At 36.4% G+C, this 23,826-nt stretch overlaps 1 protein-coding gene across 2 annotated transcripts in view; it reads left to right on the top strand.

Moving 5' to 3' along the window:
- MAOA (monoamine oxidase A) overlaps positions 1-23,826 on the top strand; it is a 75,807-nt gene that overhangs the window by 13,629 nt on the left and 38,352 nt on the right. For both annotated transcript variants that reach the window (XM_036271180.1, XM_036271179.1), the window contains exons 2-3: positions 6,817-6,911; positions 14,419-14,556. In XM_036271180.1, the coding sequence (XP_036127073.1) occupies positions 6,817-6,911; positions 14,419-14,556 (233 nt within the window). The remainder of the gene's footprint in view (positions 1-6,816; positions 6,912-14,418; positions 14,557-23,826) is intronic.

Genomic DNA, 23,826 nt, shown 5'->3' with positions numbered 1-23,826 from the left:
AAAGCTCACAAGTACAAAAACTGATATTCAGAGAGTCAAATGAATTGCCACATGCCACAAAATTCTTATCGGTATAACTTGACTTTGGACTCCTACATTTTGACCATTAGAATAGTACTGCTTTTGTTCCCCGCCTCCCTGGGCTTGCTCTATAGGGTCATTCAGAGAACTAAAGTAAACCTTATTATTGCTTTACTTTGAGGCTTGATGGTCTAAAACCTAAAACCTAGTAGTGACTGTTGTTACACAGTAATTTATACTTTAGAATAATTGCATGTAATGTTACTGATTCATGAACATTTGAATTAAAAATATGGGGCACGCTATTCAGTCAAATGGTCTTTATATAAAGAATTTACTTCTTTAAAAAAAAAGTCATTCCTAGTATGTTCCTAATATGTGTAGTAATGCTTAGTGACTGAATAGTTTAGATAAGTGGTTTTTAACCTTTTGGAGCAAATGTCCCTTTGGGTATCTGATGAAAGTTATTAGACCTTTTCACCAAAAAAACAAAAAAGTATATTTTTATGCATAGACTTTTTTTTCTACACCAGATAAATATCTGATGTTATGGGAATTTCTTCAATGTCACTGTTCCTGTAGTGTAAATACTTTGGTCTTATACTGGGACTTCACAAAAGTTGTGAAAAATAAGAATTCAAATAATTTATTAGGTCATTAGATAGTTACTAGTAAAGAATTTTAAATAAACAGTGACAAAAAGTCAAAATATCCTGGCTGAAATATAAGGCATCTGCATTTCCTACATTAAGATCATAATAAATAGAACAGTGGCCTGGCCAGTGTGGTTCAGTGGTTGATCATCGACCCACGCATCAGGAGGTTGCTGGTTTGATTCCCAGTCAGGGCACATGCCCAGGTTGTGGGCCAAATCCCCAGTGGGGGGCTTGCAGGAGGGGGCCAATTGATGTTCTCTCTCATCAATGTTTCTATTTCTTCCTTCCTCTTTATCTAAAATCATTTAAGAAAAATAAATAAAATGTCATTATGCTGTGCATGACTGTATACATCCCTGATTTAATATGCATTTGTAATAACTTATAAAGATAATTGGTCATGGAAGAATTTGACAAAATTCAGACCCAAATGGAAGAGTTAAGTTCTCTAGTCTATTTGCCAGTTCATTTGTCTTTCCAGTGGCCACGTGAGGCATAGGACCCTTTCTATGTAGTAGGTGTTATAACTATGAGCCTGAAGTGCTCTTGGTGTTTGAGATTGGGTCAGGGTTTCAGTGGTGATACAGAGAAGGGAGCGGTAAATGAGTGACAAGGAAATGATTTCATGGAGGAAACGGTGTTTGACGAAAGTGCTGTGGATTTTGGATAAATTCTGAAATATAATGAAGATGACGTTTAAAGTAACCATTTCCAGATTAAATGAGTTCAGTATGACCTATGGCCTAAATTAAAGCCTCTTTTCTTGCATGTATTTGTTCATTCTTTCATTTGATAAATATTTCTTGATTGAGTGGTCACTATGTGCCTGAGCAAAATTTATGTTTTTTTCTCTCTGTTTTCCTGCTTCAGGAATATTGCTTCTAAAACTTCAGCATGAGCTGATGTTGAATATTTGTTGTCCTCAGAGTATTCAGTCCAAGAATCCAAAAGTGCAGAATTATGTTGGCCAGAGACCATTTCATTGAATAATAGAAAATTAACTTTAAAAATTTAATATGATACATAATATACACATTCCAAGGTGGTGACAAATGTCAAAGTTAAAGAAACATGTCACTTTTAAGAATCAACAGTAAGCCTGGCTGGTATGGCTCAGTGGATCATCCCATGGAATAAGAGGTCCCAATTTGATTCCTGGTCAGGACACATGCCTGGGTTTCGAGTTTGATCCCCAGTAGGGGGTGTGCAGGAGGCAACCAATTGGTGTTTCCCTCTCACATTGATGTTTCTATCTCTCTCTCTCTAAAAAAATAAACTTAAAAAGGACAAATAGAAAAATCTAGGAGAGTCAGCAGAGCACAAACTAGAGCTACATTAAAGGTTTGTTTCAATAATCTTTTTTTTACATTTGATATCTTTTTATATCTTTATTGTTGAGATTATTACAGATGTCCCCTCCTTTTATCTCCCTTTGACCCCCTCCTTCCCCCAACCCCCTCCTGCTTTCCCCAAACTATTGTCTGTGTCCGTGTCCACTGGTTATGTATATATGCATATAAGTTTGTTGGTTTATCTCTTCCCAACACCCCCCCATCTCCCTTCCTTCTGAGATTTGTCAGTCTGTTCCCTACTTCCATGTCTTCCATGATCTATTTTGATCAACGCTTATTTTGTTCATAATATTTCATAAATAAGTGAGATCATGTGGTACTTGTCTTTCTCTGACTGGCTTATTTCACTCAGCATAGTACTCTCCAGGTCCCTCCATGTCTTCTAAAAAGGTAAGAGAGCTTTCTTTCTTACTGCTGCATAATATTCCATTGTGTAAATGTACCACAGCTTTTTTTATCCACTCATCTGTTTCAATACTCCTAGCTTGTACTCTAGGCATCGTTCACCTGGGAACCTACTCAGGAGGGTTTATTACTGTAAATATTTGAGCAATCTTTTAAGATATGAAATCAGCTTTCATAAAGTGTGTCATGAGGTATATATTTTTTTTCTTTTAAGGCAGAGGGTAGAGAAATGCTGAGTTAAACAGGTCTCTTCACTGTAGGATGTATCAGGGTGTTTAATATGCTAGTGCACAGCACATATTTCCCAGAAAGAGAAACAGCATGAGATATTCTAACCTCCATGAACATTGATACTTTACCTGGAACATATTGAGGACTAGTGTTCCATACAACATTTTGGAATATACCATAGTGCAGTGCATCTTAGTGTGCAAAATCTGAGAATAGCAATGTGGAGTGCCCTCGGTGTATTTTAAGTTTCAACAAAAAAATAAGGTGAATAATGAATTAAAGGATACTTGTATTCTCTAACTTGGGTGAGATCCATATATCTAAAGTGAAGATGAATGCTGAACAATAAATAATCTAATAAATTAGTGCCATCTAGACAAACTGTCCAATTCAGGACAAATTGAAATTAATTGTTAGTTTTTATCTATTTATCATTTAAGACAACACTGTCTTTGAACTTATCAAAGGGATTAGAAGATTTGGCATTTTCTAAAGCAGATCATTATTTCTGAAAGGAAGCAGAAAATATAAATGTATATACAGGTGGATGGATGGATGGATGGATGGATGGATGGATGGATGGATGGTTGAATGGATGGATAGATAGGAATGGTTGTATGTACCAAACAAATATGTGCACATATATTCTCTGTTGTTTTTTGCTAAAAAGTGCAACACTGGTCCAAAGACCAGAAAATGTGCTAGTAGTTTTTAGAATTTGCTCACTTTTAATATTTATAATATGCCAGGTGGCATGTGTGCTAAGGAGAAAAATGAAACAGGATAACAGGGACGGAGTGTGACAAATGATTATATCACTTGTCTATATTGACAGTAGGGTCACTGGACATTATTATTATTTTTCTTACGAATATGCTACTTTTCAAGGTTTGTTCTGGTGAGGAAGTAGAGACACTAGGTCATCTGTTGTGGGAGGAAAACCAGAAATTTAACTGGAAATGGTGGCATGACTGAAATAGACCAATTTCTTTTTTTCTAAAATAGAAAATTGCGAATGTGCTTAAAGGGGTAAGATAAAGAAAAAACCTTTGGAGAGGTAAAGAAGGCAAGAGCAAGTGTCAAGCTAGGTTCCACAGTGACAAGGTACTTGAGATTTATATCCCAGGAAGCAAAGGATCTTTTCCTTGAAGGCTTCATTGCAGATATTATTAACTCCTTCTCCAAGAACACTATGTATGTTAGATCATTTTCTATACCATTTCAAAGATATGTAGCCATCTGAGGACACTAGAAGCACTGCAGAATCTGTGGTAAGCAATCTCCATGGGCACTGGCTTTAAAGCTGGAGCTTGGTTTGGGATTGCCATGGCAACCCCAATGCTGGCTGCACACTCTCACCCAGGCTCTCCTGATCTAATAACCAGGACTGTCATTGCCTGAACTCTCAAATGAGGTGTGCTTTTAGCAGACTTGCTTTGTATAAACCTCCCTAATGAATCTCTTAACCTACTTTATTTGGGTCTCTGTAAAATCCAAATGATCGAAGAGAGAGAAATCAGGAGTGGAATTGTATTGTTTTAAACTCATCATCCCTATTTACACCACTTAAATTGCAAAATTATTAAAGATTTGCCTTGCGCCCTGGTCAGTTTTGCTCAGCGGTTAGAACATCGCTCTGCGGTCCCGAGACACCCTCGTTTGGTTCCCACTAAGGGCGCGTACCTCGGTTGCAGTTTGTCTCCGACACTAGTTGGGTCGTGCATGCGGGAGGCAGCCACTCGATGTGTCACTTTCACGTTGATGGTTGATGTTTCTCTCTCTCTCTCTCTCTCTCCCTCCCTCCCTCCCACTCTACTTGAACAAAAAATGGAAAAATGTCCTCGGGTGAGGATTAAATAAATAAATAAATAAATAAATAAATAAATAAAAAGATTTGCCTTGCTATGATCTGCTATTTTCCTGTTTTCAGGTTTTTGCATTTTGAATGTAGTAGTCAGATCCTTTATCCCACACCACATACATAATAGCCTCAAAATAACAACACCAATACTAACACCAACGAAGTGATTACTAACAAAATGTTTGCAGTTCTTGTTTGGTTTTAGACTATATGTCATTAGAAGTGAACTATTAAATTACTAGGTTTAAAAATCACTTAGAGTAGTTTCTCTTCTCAACCACTTTTATACACTTTTAGGTATCATTTGTATCATTTTATTAATCTTATTTCTGGTGTCATTCTTTTTTTGCTTTCAACCTAATATTCTCTCTAATACTTTTTAAAATCTCTGTAGTCTGCTTCTGGCCTTTTGTAGTAGAAGTATAAAGATCACTAGGTATAAAATAGCATTAGAAGTATAAAAAATGTAAACTTAAAAATAAGTTTTCTTACTCTGAGAGAGACTACAAGCAATGACACCCCAGTAGCGATGGGGCACACCGGGAGCCCAGATCTTGTTTTCTAATAAAAAGAACCATTAAAAAAAACCAAGACTCATTGGAGTAATGGTTGATCCTAGGGCTAAGATAGAGAGAGGCAAGATAAGGCTGGAACGTCTTGTAATACCAGAAATTAAGGAAGTACACAGACACATACACACAAAATGATGGGAGCATGTCAAAGTGACAGACAAGCCAACTGGAAGAGCTCCCAGTGACCAAAACTGGAAGGATTTGAGCAACAAAATAAATAACATGGTATTGGAGTTTAACCCAAGGTATAAAACAGTTATTTATGAATCCATAATGATATAAATAAATAAATACATAAATAAGAAGAGACAAATCTCTTGAGCAGAATTCTAAATCATTTTTGTCCATACTTCACCCTCAGGGAACTGGGATATAACTTCCCACTTCTTTTATTTTTATTTTAATTTTTCAATTACAGTTTGTATTCAATATCATTTTGTAATAGTTTCAGGTGTACAACATAGTGGTTAGACAATCATATACTTTACAAAGTGAATCCCCAAATATTTCTAGTACCCACTTGCCACAGTACATTGTTATTACAGTATTATTGACTGTATTCCCCATGCTGTACTTTATTTCTCCGAGACTATTTTGTAGCTACCAATTTGTAGTTCTTAGTCTCTTCAACTTTTTCACCCAACCTCCCAAACCCCCTCGACTCTGGCAACCATCAGTCTGTTTTCTGTATCTTTTTTTTTTTTTTAGAGCGAGAAGAAGGGAGAGGGTTAGAGAGAGAGAAACATCAATATCAGTTGGCTGCCTCCTGCATAGCCTCTGCAAGGGATCTAGCTCACAACCTGAGCATGTGCCCTGATCAGAATCAAACCAGTGACCTCTTGGTGCATAGGTCAATATTCAACCGCTGAACTATACTGGCTGGGCAATTTCTCTGTATCTTCTTAAGTGTAAGCTGTGTATAGAATTCCTTCCAAAGAGTATATCATGGAAAGGGAGGGCGGAAGAGTAGCTTGACAGTACAGAAACCTGGCAAACACTATCTCATCCAGTTGGTCAAAATTAATATCAGTGATAAGTTATGTTGATAGCATGCACCTTTGATACAATGTTAATTCACAACATTTTCTCTGATTTTCTGTTATTACTATACTGGTTTAAAATCAATCTTTTACAAAAGTTTTTATGTATAGGTGAAAATCTGTTCTCAGCTTTAAGCGAATGAATAAAGTATGAAGCATGAATTCTACCTTTTCTAACTTTGACTCTAGTGAGGAAAGCATGATCTAGCAAGCATGTAATACAGATATTAAATCATAGAAGGTAATTATAAGGGGAGGGGTTTAAGTTGAGAAAAGTACAGATATACTGAGGTGCAGCTAGGGAAAGTTTCCGCAACAACTTAATCTTCTGTATACAATCAGAATTTCTGGAAGAGATGCACAATAATGGTTGATTTAAGGTTCACTGAGTTCTCTCAAGTGTGATTTGATTAACATCAAAAACCAAAAAGTGTATTTTAAAAATTATTATACTTTGTTAACCAACCTTATGATAGATAATAAAAGTATATGATAGAGTATAAAACTGGTGGCTCAATTAATGATGGTATGGTCAGAATTTATCAGAAACACAGCAAAATCAATGGGTTGTGTATGATGTCCTGCATTAATTTTATGTATAGACCTGGTTAAATCTTGAATGTTTCATATTTAGATGTTACTATGTTCCTCAATTTTATTTATTTTTTTTTCTTTTAGGATTGTCTGCTGCTAAACTGTTAACTGAACATGGAGTTAATGTTTTGGTTTTAGAAGCCCGGGACAGAGTTGGAGGTAGAACGTATACCATAAGAGTAAGTGATTTAAATACTTATACATAATATCTCACATAAACTAGAAGTGGGATCATTGGAATACACAGAACTAGGAGATCTCAAGAGTTCATGCAGTAAAGCCATTTGTCCTCCATAGCCATAAACTACTCCATCAAATAAGTGTCCCTTCTTTTCAACAAGCACTCACCAAAAGAGTGACAGCCTTACATTCTAATGAAGAACACAAATGTGAACAAATATATTTAGTACAGTGTCATAATTTCCATACTAGAGACCTAAATATAGTATGTAGTGTCACAGTTGGGATTATGGTTTGAGTGGACTCAAAGTAACTATACACCCACTACACACACACACACACACACACACACACACACACATGCACTTAGTATAGGTTTCTTATTTATTTATCCAAGGATTCATAGCTTAAAAGAAGTATAGCTACAGTAAGGAGAAACAAATGTAGCATATTTTTTTGTGCAACTTTTAACTTGGCCCTTGTTCCCTAAGAGGCATGCTGCTGCCAGAGATACTTTTCACTCAGGTAAGGTCAGCTAGACATGAGAAGAAACACAGTTTTCACTACATCACTGCTTTTTATACAGGCATACCTTGTTTTATTGTGCATTGCTTTATGGTTCTTTGCAGACATTGCATTTTTTACAAATTGAAGGTAAAACTACACTGGCAAAAAGATTGACTTGATAAAAGCTCAGATGATAGTTACCATTTGTTTTAGCAATACAGTATTTTAAAATTAAGGTATGTACATTGTTTTTTAGATATCATGCTATTACACAATAAACTATAATATAATATAAACATAACTTTTATATGCACTGAGATACAAAAAAATATCATGTGACTCCCTTTATTGGACATTCGCTTTATTGCTGTGGTCTAGAACTGAACCCGCAATCTCTCCAAGGTATGCCTGTACTTGGGTTTATATCACCATTCTGGACAAATGCACATTAACTGTTGTTTACTATTATTCAGGGAGATGGTTGCAGGTGGTTGAATCTGTGAGAGCTGATGAAAGTACACAGTGGGAGGACATAGGATGGGAAGGAAGTAGGACCAAACATGAAAGTTTGGGGAATATGCAAATAAGGGGACAGAGGCAGAGGAATCAGATAGAAGCAATGGAGGCAGAGGAGGGGTACCAGACTTAGAGCAGTGCCATGGAAATCAGTAAAGAGGAAGGGATGAATGATAAGCAGTCAAATACCAGGTGCATTTAATATACGATGAAGACTGAAAAGACTTTTGTGTTTGGCAGTTAGAAGGTCATTTATGAGACTGTTAGAGCACACAAATAGAGTGTTAAAGGCTGGGGGTTGGCCATAAGGACAAAACTGAACTGTTAAAATGACTGGAAGGAGAGAAAGTATCTTTCTAATTAGAATATGTCTCTGACTTATAACAGAATGGCTTACGCAGTGATAATAAGAATGGCTTAAGCAATACCAACATTCAATTATTTTACATAAGAAGTCTGTTGGTAGGTAGTCCAGGCTAGTGCAGGGGTTCAGCTTTGTTATCAAGACTATGCTCTTTCAGTCTTTCTGCTTGGTCATTTTTTATATGTCGGCTTATTGCTTAGTGATAACCAGATGGCTGCTGCCTTTCTAAGCATCAAATCCTCATTTTAAGCAGGAAGGAGCATGAAGAGGTGGTCTAAGTCTTACCTGCAATTGAATTTTTTTCTTTACCAGAAAACCCCAGCAGACATTTGGTTGAGTGTTATTGGCCAGAGTTGTGGCACATAGCTACCTTAGCTGCTAGGGAGCCTGGGAAAGGAGGTATTTAACATTTTCAGGATGCATAATAAAAGCAGATATAGGAAAGGGAATATGAATGGATATGGAATAGCCAACCAACATCTAAACTCAGATATTATACTAGCTATTTCAGTCACACCATTCTATGCTCCCCTCTGTCATTCACTCCCTACCTTTTTAGATATACAAGGATGTATCATGGGCCTATTTTCACTTTGCTCAACTCTAAGTGTGCTCTACAGCCTTGCTATTCAAACCGTCCTGTAGGCCAGCAACTTCAAAATCACCCGGGAGCTTGATAGAAAATCAGAATATTAGGCCCTTTCTCAGACCTGCTGAAACCGAATCTACATTTTTCCAGGGAATACTATAGAAGTGCTGCTTTATGATGTATGTTTGTTTGCTTGCTGGCTGGCTTTAAATTACTATAAATCCAAATTAATTGTATCTGGAGAATTTCTGAATAGTTCCTCAGATATAGTCCACTGGGAAACTATTGGTCTCAGAGTGAGGAGACTCTGATTCTGACCCTTGTGCTGGCTTGACACACTGTCTTACCTTGGGTACGTCCTATTAGCACTTTACATCTCAGTTTTCTCATCTGAGCAGTGATATACAATCTAAATGTACTTGAAGTTCCCTTCCAACTCAAATTCTAAATGAAGGCAAGTGTTTGTAGTTCAGAAGAAGGATTGCATATTCTGCCTATACAACCTTATTAGATAGGATTCTCCTGTCATTTTCTAGAAAATATTCTTTCATTGCGAAGCTAGTTATTAAGTTGTCCCTTAGCCCTACTTTTTTATTTTATCTCTAAAATCTTTTGGTTATTAAATAAGAACATCAGTCATATTGCAGATTTTCAGTTAAGAACAAATTTCTTTGTATAAGGGAAATGAGAATTCTAACATGCTATTGCCCCAGGCCTCTTTTTCATGCTGTATAATTTATATGTGTTAATGCTATACAGGAATTATTGTGTATTGATCAAGATATTATAACTCCCCTTAGGTATATGAGAAAGGAACTCTGAAATACTGAGAAACTAGGATTTAACATTTATAAGATTAAAAATAAATAGGAGATAAAAAGGGCTTTAGGAAGCAGGGACAGAAATGGCATTTAATAAGAAACTAAATTGAATATTATTACAATTGCTTCTAATAGCATAATCAGTTAGGATTACTTGGTGAGGAGATGCCATATTTACTCTGGACCTTTAAGTACTGAAATGTCAAATTTGATATTGTCACTTGGCAGCTGGATTCAGATAGATCTTCTCTTGGTTCAAAACTTCCCATTTTTTTCTGGGGTGATTCATCTATAATTCTTCAGAACCAAATTAATGAAGTTGGAATGCCTGCAGGGCTACCACAGGCATGGTGTATTTGTTTCCTAATAAGGTTACATGTTCGAGGCCTCTTCAAATTGAGTAATGAGATTGAAAACAAGACCCTAAAGACTGAGGTACATGGCAGAATATGGTATTACAGTTCCAGTATCTTCAAACTGAACCCGGGGCTCCTCTTTTAGAATGTTTTGACTTTGTAAAGAAACATTCTGTAAATGTTTCACATTTTTACTGCTTCATTTAGTATTATTTACTTTAAAGATAATATCAGTGTTCTAAAGACATCGTGTTTCAAAACTCCCAAGAGTTTCTTGCTGTCTTTATTAAAGCCTAGAGATTTATTGGAGTACTGATTTCACATCTTAAAATGATCTTGGAGAAACTTGGGAGGACAGCACCAGTACTTAGTAAAAGGGAACATAAGAGTTATATAAGGGACAAAATAAGAGGTCAAAGGAACACTTCATTTCTGGTATGGCAGAATGAAAACTCTGATTAACTCTCCCCATTGAAATAAGTAAAATGCTGAATAAAATATATATGCTGCTCTGTCAAGGAAGTTAGATATTTGCAGATCTCCTGGACGTTGAACAGATATCTCAAACTTAAACTTTTGATCTTCTTCATCAATACTACGCTATTCCAGCAGACTTCCCCATATCAGTGGATGACAACTTTAAAAAAACATTGAGTCATGCTCACCATTCATTCTGTCTGGAAATTCTTTGGGCTCTGCCTTCAGAATAGATCCAGAACTCAACCCTTCCCACCATTTCCATGGCTGCCACCTGATAGGAGCCACCATCATCTGTAGGGCAAATTACTATAATAGCCTTCTAACTGATTTTCCTGTTTTCACCATTGCTTCTTATAATTTAGTCTTAGTGCAGCATCTATAATGAACCTTCCTAACTAACCTAAGTCAGAACTTGGCACTTTTCTACTGAAAACCTTCCAATGGCTCTCCTCAGAGTAAAAGCCAGTTTCCCTTACAATGCCCTGCTGAGCAAAATAAGCCAGTCAGAGAAAGACAAATACTGTATGATTTCGCTTACATGTGAAAGCTAATAAACAAAGTAAACTAACAAACAAAATAGAAACTGACTCATAGGTAGAGAACAGACTGACAGTTGTCAAAGGGGAGAGGAGTTGTGGGGCTGGGTGAAAAAGGTAAAGAAATTGCCCTGGCCGGTTTGGCTCAGGAGTTGGAGTGTCGGCCTACGGACCAGAGAGTCCCGGGTTCAGTTCCTGCTAAGGGCACATGCCTCGGTTGCAGTTTGACCCCAGCCCCGGTTGGAGTCTTGTGGGTGGCAACCACTCGATGTCTCTCACATCGATGTTTCTCTCTCTCTCTTACCCCCTCTCTTCCTCCTGCTTAAAAAAAGAAAAGGTGAAGAAATTAAGTAAAATAAAATACAATAAAATTATAAATGCCTACAGAGTGGAATATTTTTTTTTTAATCCTCACCTGAGGACATTTTTCTATTTATCTTCAGATAAAGTGGGAAGGAGGGAGAGAGAAGAGAAACATCAATGTGAGAGAGTACATCGACTGCTTGCTTCCTGCACAATTCCAGCCGGGGCCAGGGACAACCACAACTGAGGTACACGCCCTTGACCAGAATCAAACCCGCGACTCTTTGGTCCACAGGCCAGCACTCTAGCTGCTGAGCCAAACTGGCCAGGGACAGAATAGGAGATTTTTAACATACATTTCTAAGTTTATAATAAACAAGCCCGGCTGGTATGTCTCAGTGGTTGAGCATCGACTGATGCACCGACAGGTCACCTGTTTGATTCCCCATCAGAGCACATGCCCAGGATGTGGGCCAAATCCCCAGTGGGTGGCATGCAGAAGGGGACCAATCGATGTTCTCTCTCATTGATGTTTCTATTTCTCTCCCCCTCTCCCTTCCTCTCTCTATAAAATCAATAAAGAAAAAAATATAATAAAAAAAGCTGAGCACAATTAATCTTATTCTAATGGACATGTATAAAGTATGCATAAAACTAACTAAAAACCATTCCATCTGTGGGTATTAAAACACAATAAAACTTTTAGAAACATGGATTTAGAGAGAAAGTGTAATGGAAATTTGAAAATACTTAGAACTGCACAATAATAAAAATACTAAAATAAAGTTGTGGGTATAGCTAAAACAATACTTGGAGGAAAATGTATAGCCTAAATAGAAAAGGAAAAAAAAAATTCAATATGAGTAAGCTAAGCATACAAGTAATTAGAAAATTAAGAGTGTAATAAGTCCAAAATAGAGAGGAAAAAGAGCACAAATCAATTATAAGAAAATAAATACCTAATAAAGAGGATCATTGAAACAAAGTTTGATTCTTTAAAGTGATTTATTAAACAAGTGTCTGATAATATTTTTCAAAAAAAAAAAGAGACATCCTAAAAAAACAATTAAAGGGATAAAGATGAAGATATAACTACTGATGTAATAAAGAATTAATAAATGAAAAGAAGATGGCATGAACTTTAAACCAATAGTCTTGAAGCATACATGAAATGCATATATTACAAGAAAAATATAGTTTATCAAAATTAACACTGAGTTAAGAAGACATAGAAAATATTAGTGCTTTTGCCTCAAAATAAATTGAATCTGTAGTTTATTTTCCCACAACAAAAACACTAAGCCTAGATAGCTCTATAGGTGTATCCTACCTAAAAAGAGATCATTCAATTTATATACAAATAGAAGAAAGTATGATCATTACTGCATGAGATTAGCAATACTCTAATGCAAAAAATAAACAAGGACTTGAGAAGAAAGGAAAATCATGGGTTGATCTCAATCTCATTTATAAACATAGATACGAAAATCTTAAACAAAAAATTAGCAAAGCATTCCCTACAATAATAAGATAGTATGAAGTTGAGTTTCTTCAGGAAGTCAAGGTTGAATAATACTTGATGATATTATTGAAAAGAACTGATTAAGTAAAATTTCCCAACCCTTCTACATCTAGAAGGAAAAGATTGACCTACTTTCCCCCCTACTCGGGGAAATGGTCTTTTGCATTTCTGTGGTGTCAGTTGTTACTTCTCCCCTTCCATTTCTTATTTTGTGTATTTGGATTCTCTCTCTTTGTTTCTTGGTGAGTCTAGCTAAGGGTCCCTCAATCTTGTTTATCTTTTCAAAAAACTAGCTCTTTGTTTCATTGATCCTTTGAATTGTTTTTTTTTGGTCTCTATGTCATTTATTTCTGCTCTGATGGTGTGGTGGGGAGGGAGTAGTTTGCTGACCACTAAAGAAGCAAGTGAGAGGCTGAGTAGTACATTAAAAAGTCTTACAAAGCTAGGGCAACTGAAGGTCAAGTCCAGATTCCAGAAAAGGTTGTGTGTATGGAGGGATGTGTTGGTAAATCCCTTGTACTTCGGGTTGGACTGCATCCTAGGACTAAGGGAAAATTGCAAAAGAATTAGGCCAGGTGTGCATTTCAGCCCAACTTCAAATCATTCAGGCACAGAAAATGCAATAGAGTTATTTGGTATTTTTAGTGAACTTAGGTGTTGGGCAGAAGCAGACATAAATTGTTTCTAAGAAAGATATCACCCTCCTGGGATTAAAATTATGTCCATATTGTTTTCAAATTCACTGAGTGGCATGCAGTAAAAGTAATCAGGCAAACAAAGAGAAGAGGCAACATGAAGAGGTATAAACGACAAAGTAGAAACAGATCCATAAAAAGTTATTACAAACACATGAAAGAGTTATAACTCACCAATATTTAAATTATTGATTGAATCATTAGGGGATGTGTTAATAAAATGGAAAAATGTAGAACTGCATTTAAGAGAGGTAAAGTAAAATTCAGTTTAAGAATAAAAGGTTTGCGAATTTATAAACTCATTTGTTAGATCCATGGATCTTTTTAATACCACTGCATAGGTTTTTCCTATCATGCATTCTTCCCTACAAGTGTTTTAAAATCAGATCAAGAGCCCATCAGTGTGGGCTGGTTTAAGATTTCATCTGTTGGATATCAGAGAACTAGGCCTAATAAATCTCTGGGTGGCTCATCCAGCAACATACCCCAAAGAAAAGCATAAAAAAATGACCTAAACATTTTTAGAAAGGTCTAGATTGGCAGGATGTACTACAGTGTTTTTTATTTTTATTTTTTATGTATATCATTGCTGAATCAGACTCACCAATAACTATGCAAATGAGGTTGCATGTTGATAAATACCCTATAGGGTTGTACCCACTTCTTGAGTAAAAGAGAAAGGATTACTATTTTCAGTTGCAATTTATCAGAGATGTAATGCACATTTAAATTATAAAAAGTAAATGCTTTATTATAACAGAAACTTTTTTTCAAGTTTTAACTAAAGTCTTCTGAATATTTTTTTCTCTTTCTGCAGAATAAACATGTTGATTACGTAGATGTTGGAGGGGCTTATGTTGGACCCACCCAGAACAGGATCCTAAGGTTGTCTAAGGAGCTGGGCTTAAAAACTTACAAAGTGAATGTAAATGAACGTATTGTACAATATGTCAAGGTAAGCCTGATATTTTTACTCAAGGGACTAATGGGGGAGTATTGTAATTGGGAAAATATTTGGATTTGTTTTGAGTTGTATTTTCTCGAAGCAACCGTAAAAATAGGCTCTTGGCTTTAAAGTAGTGTTCTGCCTTTCTTTTCTTTATTCTTTATCTTTAAAAAAATCCCAGTGGATTCCTGGAATTACTACAAGGAGTCATGTCTCAGCTTGGCTCTCCTTCACATCACCTACTGCAGCAGCCCTTGAAGGCTGCATCCCAACCCCTGTTCAACTGGAGTATGGATGGGAACTCTCAGCTCTCAGTTTCCTTTCCTCCCCTCCCTGGAGTGGGGGGGTACCTGTCACACACACACACACACACACACACACACACACAGCCCCTATGTGCAATTCTAAGGCCCCAAAGAACACAACAGTTTGAGACCACTTTTTAAGACTCTCACTGGTTATTCATTCTCCTTCTTACCTGACATTTCTTTACATGCCTTGATAATTTCCTCTGTACCTAGCCTTGACTCTGGCAAAGTTTAGCTTGGTTATGCATGAGTAAATAAAATGTGCCATTATTATGATTGTTTTATGAGTGAGTTTAATTGGATTGTAGGAACATTTTATTAAATTTTGCAGTGCCAAGTCTTGGGGAAGAAGGAGGAAATGCTTGATTTTTTTTTTCCATCACTTGCTTCTGATCATAATAATGTGGGTAGGGGGTGGAGATGGAGAACACTGCCAGAGATGGAGCAAGGCATTTTTCAGGAGCTGCTTTGAAGAAGAAATTGGCAAATTCGTACATTCTGACTTTTCTCCCTGCTTTTACATCCTCTCTAAGTAAAATAGAGACTATAAATATATACCACACATGTTTTTTAGAGAATGGTATGATAAAGATTTATTTGAAACAGCATAGGCTTTCCTGATAATAACAGCTCAGCAAACATTTTGTCCTTGTATTTATTCTATTCTCCCCACAGCTATTTACTCCAGGTTTCTATGCCAATGACTATAATCAAAGGCTTTTCAGAATGTGTGTATACTGGAATGTTAAGTAATTTTTTGTTATTGTTGCTAAGAGCTGAACTTTGGTTTAACCAGTAGGCTGTGTTGAAAGCAGAGGATGTATTTTTTGTTGTTTGTCTTAATGTTTGCCAGGTATAACTATGTCTTTTACTACTTGCTTACAATAGTGTTTCTTTTGGATTAGGGGCATTTATTTATTTTTTAATCCTCACCTGAGGACATGCTTAGAGAGAGGAAGGGAGGGAGGGAGAGAGAGAGAGGGAGAGAGAGAGAGAGAAACATTGATGTGAGAGAGAAACATCTATTGGTTGCCTCCCATAGCACCCCAGCCAGAGATGTAACCTGCAACCTAGATATGTGCCCTGACTGGATATTAAATTGAATCTGCAAGCTTTTGGTGTATGGGATAATACTCCAATCAACTGAGCAACTAGGCCAGGGCTAGGGACACTTATTTTATTTTATTTTTTTGAGAGTACATGCCCTTAGTGGGAACCGAACCCGGGACTCTGGTCTGCGGGCCGATGCTCTAACCGCTGAGCCAAACCGGGCAGGGCGAGACACTTATTTTTAAGCTGCTTCTAAAACGTTTCTAAACCAACTCACAGGTGTTTTTTTGTCTTTAAAGAAAGTTATACTTTTACTTTCAACTCCTCTCAGTAGGAAACTCAAGAAGCCAAAGGTGTTTACGCACTCGTAGGGATGCTACTTACCATGTCTTTGTCTCCTTTCTATTCATCTCCTAAATTCATCTCTTCTGACTCCATGCATTTGTATTGCCTTCCACCTGTAATGTGCCTATACATCGTTTATCTCACTTGAGCTTCCCAATGATCCTATAAAGTAATAAGCATTATCTCTACCCATTTACAGATGAGAAAACAAAAGCTCAGAGAATTTAGGAGCCAAAGTGAGGCTTTTCAGCTCTTAAGCTCAGGGTTCTTTTGGCTACACGTCTTTGTTCTTTATTCTATGGGCAGAAAGTCAACTCGTGAACCCCTCTAATAAACTGCTCCAAGACATGACAAAAATTACCTGCCAATTTGGCAGCAGGGGCTCTTGTGGACCCGAGGGATGAAGTAGGTGCCTGGTAGCCATACGTGGTGCCATTAACGAGAGTGGCTTCTTCTCTTCTTGAGAAGATCTTGAGTCTCAGGCCTTGAGTGAGCACCTGACATCTGAGTCTCTTGAGAAGATCTAGAACCCTTCTGGCCTTCAATGAGCACCTGACATCTGAGCAACCCCCAGGCTACAGCAGTTAGGTTCAGCAGGTGGATTTTATTATTGTGTTAAAATTCTAAGTCCAGAGGTCTAGTGCATGGTTTGGAATTGTTGGCTATACTTTTTTCATAAATGATTTATATACTCTTATTAGTGAAAGTATGTTCAAGATAAGAGTATTTTATTTTATGCCATTACACTCTGCTTAGTTTAAAAAGAAAGAAAAAGAGGATTTAATTGTTTTTGTTTGTTTGATTATTGTTTTTTTATAAAAAAGAGATCTTGTCTTTATCTTTAATTTTTTCTGCCTTGATTTTTTTAAATTAAGTTTTTAAATTACAGATGTCCATCCTTTACCCCTATTGACACTCTTCTCCCCCTTCCTGTCCTCTCCCCCTCACCTTCACTGCACTGTTGTCTCTGTCCATTGGTTATGCATATAAGTTATTTGGTTTATCACTTCCTACCCACCACCCACCTTTCCTACTGAGATTTGTTAGTCTGTTCCCTACTTCCATATCTCTGGCACTATTTTGTTCATCAGCTTATTTTGTTAATTATATTCCACAAATAAGTGAGATCAGGTGATACTTGTCTTTCTTTGATTGGCTTATTTCCCTTAGCACAATACTCTGCAGGTCCCTAATCATCTCAAAGGGTGAGAGATCTTTCTTTCTTATAGCTTCATAGTATTCCATTGTGTATATGTAACACAGCTTTTTATCCACTCATCTACTGATGGGTATTAAGGCTGTTTCCAGATTTTAGATATTGTAAATAGTTCTGCTATTAATATAGGGGTGTATATAGCCTTTCTGATTGGTGTTTCATGCTTCTTAGGAGAAATGGAATCACTGGGTCAAATGGCAGTTCCATTTTAAATTTTTGAGAAAACACCATATTGTTTTCCATAGTGGTTGCAATAATCTGCATCCCCCCCCAACAGTGTACTATAGTACCTTGTTCTCCACATCCTCACCAGCACTTGTTGTTTGATGATTTGTTGATGACAGCCATTCTGGCAGGTATAAGGTGATACCTCATAGTTATTTTAATTCGCATCTCTCTGGTGATTAGTGCCATTGAGCATTTTCTCATATGTCTCTTGGCCATTTGTATGTCTTGTTTGGAGAAGTGTCTCTTCAGGTTCTTTGCTGATTTTTAAAAATATGTTTTTATTGATTTTAGAGAGAGAGGAAGGGAGAGGGAGAGACAGATGGAAACATCAAAGAGAGAGAAACATCAATTGGCTGCCTCCTGTATGCCCCCTTCTGGGGTCTGAGCCTGCACCCAGGCATGTGTCCTGACCGGGAATAGAACCAGCAACCTCTTGGTGCATGGGTCAATGTGCAACCACTGAGCCACAATGCCAGGCTCTCCATTTTTCTTAAATCCTCACCTGAGGATATTTTTCCATTTATCTTCAGATAGAATAGGAGGAAGTGAGAGAGAGAGAGAGAGGAAGAGAGAGAGAGAAGCATCTATGTGAGAGAGACACATTGATTGGTTGCCTCCCACACAACCCCAACCAGTGCTGGAGACCAAACTGCAACCAAGGTACATATCATTGACTGGAATCGATGCCGTGACTCTTTGCTCCATGGTCCAATGCTCTAACCACTGAGCAAAATTGGCCAGGGCCAGGCTGTCCATTTTTAATTGAATTATTTGTCTTCCTTTTGTTGAGTTGTTTAAGTACCTTATATATTTTGGAAATTTACCCCTTAGCTGACATATCATTGGCAAATATGTTCTCCCATATAGTGGGTTAATTCCCTTTTCATTTTGAAGCTGATTTCTTTTGCTATGCAGAAACTTTTTAGTTTGATGTAGTCCCATTTATTAATATTTTCCCTTGTTTCTCTTGCCCTAGGCAATGTATCAGTAAAAATTCTGCTACTTGTGATGTCTGAGATTTTACTGCCTACATTTTCTTCTAGGATTTTTATGGTTTCATGATTGACATTTAAGTCTTTTATTCATTTTGAGTTTTTTCTTGTGTATAGTGTAAGTTGGTGGTCTAGTTTCAGTTTTTGCATGTAGCTGTCCATTTCTCCAAACACTATTTATTGAAGAGACTGTCTATACTACATTGTATGCTCTTGACTCCTTTGTCAAATATTAATTGAGCTAAAGTCCTGGGTTTATTTCTGGGTTCTCTGTTCTATTTCATTGATGTATATGCCTGTTCTTGTGCCAGTACCAAGCTGGTTTGATTACAGTGGCTTTGTAATAACCTGATATCCAGACTCATGATCACTTGAACTTTATTTTTATTTTTCCAGATTGCTGTGGCTATTGCTGTGGTCATTTTTGGTTCCATGTAAACTTTTGAAATGTTTTTTTTAGTTCTGTGAAATATGTCATTGGCATTTTAATAGGGATTGCATTGAATCTATAGATTGCTTTGGGTAGTATGAACCTTTTGATGATGTTGAATTTTCAATTCATGAACATAGTATATGCTTCCACTTTTTTATACCTTCTCCTATTTTTTTTTTTTTTTTTTTTTAATGTCCTATGGTTTTCTGAGAACAGATCTTTTACCTCCTTGGTTAAGTTTATTCCTAGGTATCTTAATTATTTTGTTAATAGTAAATAGGATTTTTAAGTTTCTCTTTCTGTATGTTCATTATTGATGTATAAAAATGCCCACAATTTCTGTATGTTGATTTTGTATCCTGCTACTTTGCTGAATTCATTTATTAAATCTAGTAGCTTTTTTGGTGGAGTCTTTAGGGTTTTCTATGTACAATCCCATGTCATCTGCGAATAATAACTTCACTTCCTCCTTTCCAATTTGAATGCTTTTTATTTTTCTTTCTTGTCTGATTGCTGTGGATAAGACTTCCAGTACTATGTTGAGTAACAGTGGTGACAGTGGACATCCTTGTCTTGTTCCTGTTCTTAAGTAAAATGCTTTCAGTTTGGGCCCATTGAGTATGATGTTGGCTGTAGGTTTGTCATATATGGCCTTTATTATGTTGAGATATGATCCTTCTAGTCCCACATTGCTGAGAGTTTTTATCAAAAATGGGTGCTGGATTTTGTCAAATGCTTTTTAAGCATCTATTGATATGATCATATGACTCTTATTTTTCATTTTGTTTATGTGGTGTATCACATTTATTGGTTTGCAGATATTGTACTAGCCTTGCACCCCTGGGATAAATCCCACTTGGTCATGGTGTATAATTTTTTAACTTATTGCAGGATCTGATTTACTAATATTGTATTGAGGATTTTGGCATCTATGTTTCTAAGGGATATTGGCCTATAATTTTCTTTCTTTGTAGTGTTGATCTGGTTTTGGTTTAAGGAGTATGCTGGCCTCATAAAAAGAGCTTGGAAGTCTTTATTCATTTTGAATTTTTTGAATAGTTTGAGGAAAATAGGTGTGATTTTTTTCTTTGACTGTGAAAACTTCTCTGTGAAGCGATGTGGATGAGGGCTTTTGTTTACAGGGAAATAATTGATTACTGCTTCTATTTCCTTAGTTGTTATTGGTCTGTTTAAGTTTTCTGACTCTTCCCAGTTAAGTTTTGGAAGACTGTATGATCTAGGAATTTGTCTATTTTGCCTATGTTGTTTAATTTGTTGCCATATAATTGTTCATGCTATTTTCTTACTGTCTTTTGTATTTCTTTTTTCTTTTTTTTTAATTTATTGATTTGAGAGAGAGAGGGTAAGTGAGAAGGAGAGAGAGAGAGAAACATTGATGAGAGAGAAAATTGACTGGCCGCCTCCTGCATGCCCTCCACTGGGGATCAGGCCCACAACCTGGGCAGAACCTGTCTGGGAAACAAACTGACAACCTCTTGGTGCATGGTTTGATGCTCAAACACTGAGCCACAAAGGCTGGACTGTCCTCTATATTTCTGTTGTGTCAGTTGTTACTTCAACTCTTTCATTTCTAATCTCATTAATTTCGGTCCTCTGTCTTTGTTTCTTGGTGAGTCTGGCTAAAGGTTTATCAATCATGTTTATCTTATCAAAGAACCAGCTCTTGGTTTAATTGATCTTTTGTATCTTTTTTAAATCTCTCTGTCATTTACTTCTGTTCTGATCTTCATTATTTTCTTCCATCTACTTTGGGTTCTGTTTTGGTTATTTGGTAGTTGTTGTTGTTCTTGTTTCTTTTGCTTTGGAGAAGCTTTTTAGTTTGATGTAGTCCCGTGTGTTCATTTTTTCCTTTGTTTTTGTTGTCTTAGGTGATGTAGAAGTGAAAATTCTGCTGCGTATGATGTCTGAAATTTTGTTGCCTACAGTTTCTTCTAGGATTTTTATGGATTCATGAGTCACATTTAAGTCTTTTATCTATTTTGAGTTTATTCTTGTGTATGGTGTAAGTTGATGGTCTAGATTCATTTTTTTGCATGTGGCTGTCCAGTTTTCCCAATACCATTTATTAAAGAGGCTGTCTTTACTCCACTGTATGCTCTTGCCACTGTTGTCAAATATTAATTGAGTATAGTGTCTTTGGTCCATTTCTGGCTTCTCTGTTCTGTTCCAGTGGTCTATATGCCTGTTCTTGTGCCAGTACCAGGCTATTCTGATTACAGTAGCTTTGTAGTATAATCTAATATCTGCTACTGTGATCCCACCTACTTTGTCCTTTTTCAAGATTTCTGTGGCTATTCAGGGTCTTTTTTGGTTCCATAGGAACTTTTGAAGTATTTGTTCTATTTCTGTGAAATATGTCATTGGTATTTTGATGGAGATTGCATTGAATCTATAGATTGTGTTGGGTAATATGGACATTTGAATGATGTTAATTCTTCCAATCCATGAACAAGGTATGTGCTTCCACTTTTTTATATCTTCCTCTATTTCTTTCTTCCATTTCCTGTAGTTGTCTGCAAAAAGGTCTTTTACTTCTTTGGTTAAGTTTATTTCTAGGTATCTTAATTTTTTTTTGCCACAATGGTAAATGGGATTGTTTTTTCACTTTCTTTTTCTGTGAGTTCATCATTGGTGTATAAAAATGCCGTCAATTTCTTGATGTTAATTTTCTATCCTGCTACTTTGCCAAATTCATTTATTAAGTCCAGTAGATTTTTGATGAAGTCTTTTGGGTTTTCTATGTATAATATCATGTCATCCGCGAATAATGACAGTTTCACTTCCTCCTTTCCAATTTGGATCCCTTTTGTTTTTTCTTCCTGTCTGATTGCTGTGGCTAAGACTTTTAGTACTATGTTAAATAGAGTGGTGAAATTGGGCAGCCCTGTCTTGTTTCTGTTATTAAGGGAAATGCTTTTAGTTTCTGCCCATTGAGTATGATGTTGGCTATAGGTCTTTCATATATGGCCTTTACTATGTTGAGATATGATCCCTCTATTCCCAGATTATTGACCGTTTTTATCAGAAATGGATGCTGGATTTTGTTGAATGCTTTTTCGGCTTCTATTGATATGATCATGTGGTTTTTATTCTTCATTTTATTTATGTGGTATATCACATTTACTGATTTGCAAATATTTTACCAGCCTTGCATCCCTGGGATGAATCCCACTGGGTTATGTTGAATAATTTTTTTTGATGTATTGCTGGATCTAATTTCCTAGTATTTTATTCAGGATTTTGGCATTTATGTTCATCAGGAATATTGGTCTAAAGTTTTCGTTTTTTCTAATGTTTTTTTCTGGTTTTGGAATTAGAATTATGCTGGCCTCATAAAACAAGTTTGGAAGTCTTTCTTCTTCTTGAATTTTTTGAAATAGTTTGAGGAGAATGGGTGTTGGTTCTTTTTGAATGTTTGGTAAAACTCCCCTGTGACGCCATCAGGGCCTGGTTTTTGTTTGCTAGAAGAGTCTTGATTATATCTTCAATTTCCTTATTTGTTATTGGTATGTTCAAGTTTTCTACCTCTTCCCGGTCCAGTTTTGGGAGACTATGTGTTTCTAAAATTTTTCCATTTCACTTAGATTGTCGAATTTGTTGCCATATATTTCTTCATAATAGTTGTTAATGATCTTTGGCATTTCTGTGGTGTCAGTTGTTACTTCTCCCCTTCCAGTTCTTATTTTGTGTATTTGGATTCTCTCTCTTTATTTCTTGGGGAGTCTAGCTAAGGGTCCCTCAATCTTGTTTATCTTTTCGAAAAACCAGCTCTTTGTTTCATTGATCCTTTGAATTGTTTTTTTTGGTTTCTATGTCATTTATTTCTGCTCTGATCTTTACTGTTTCCTTCCTTCTACTTGCTCTGGGGTTTTCTTTTTGTTTGCTTTCTAATTCTTTAAGTTGTGAAGTTAGATAGTCTATTAGAGATTTTTATTTTATTTTATTTTTATTCTTGAGGTAGGCCTGTAATGCTATGAACTTCCCTCTCAGAACTGCTTATACTGCATCCCATAGATTTTGGGTGTTGTGTGCTCTTTTTTATTGGTTTCCAGGAAGTTTTTAATTTCTTCCTTGATCTCCTCAGTAACCCATTCAGTGCTTAATAACATGCTATTCAGACTCCAATATTCAAATGTCTTTGCATGTTCTCATTGCAATTGATTTCTAGTTTCATACCATTGTGATCCGAGAATATGCTGGATATGATTTCAATCTTCTCCAACTTGTAGAGTTTTAGTTTGTGTCCTATTATGTGGTCTATCATTGAGAATATCCCATGTGCACTTGAGAAGAATGTTAATTCGGTCTTTTTCAGGTGGAATTCTCTATAGATATCTATTAAATTCATTTGGTCTAGTGCTTCATTTAGAGTCTCTATTTCCTTGATAACTTTTTGTCTACAGGATCTATCCTGTGATGTCAGCGGGGTGTTGATGTCCCCTGCTATGATTGTATTGCTGTCAATTTCTGGTTTGAAGTCCTCCAGAAGATTTTTAACATATTTTGGTGCTCCTGTATTGGGTGCATATATGTTTATCAAGGTTATATCTTCCTCTTGGATAGATCCTTTCAATATTATGTAGTGGCCTTCTTTGTCTTTAGTTATGTCCTTCATTTTGAAATCTATTTTATCAGATATGAGTATTGCTACCCCAGCTTCTTTTTCCTTTCCTTTTGCTTGGAAGA

The sequence above is a fragment of the Molossus molossus genome, unplaced genomic scaffold (genome assembly GCF_014108415.1).
Source record: "Molossus molossus isolate mMolMol1 unplaced genomic scaffold, mMolMol1.p scaffold_m16_p_2, whole genome shotgun sequence".
NCBI lineage: Eukaryota > Metazoa > Chordata > Mammalia > Chiroptera > Molossidae > Molossus > Molossus molossus.
Note: the sequence above shows the minus strand (reverse complement) of the source record. Positions and strands in the feature narration are given on the sequence as shown.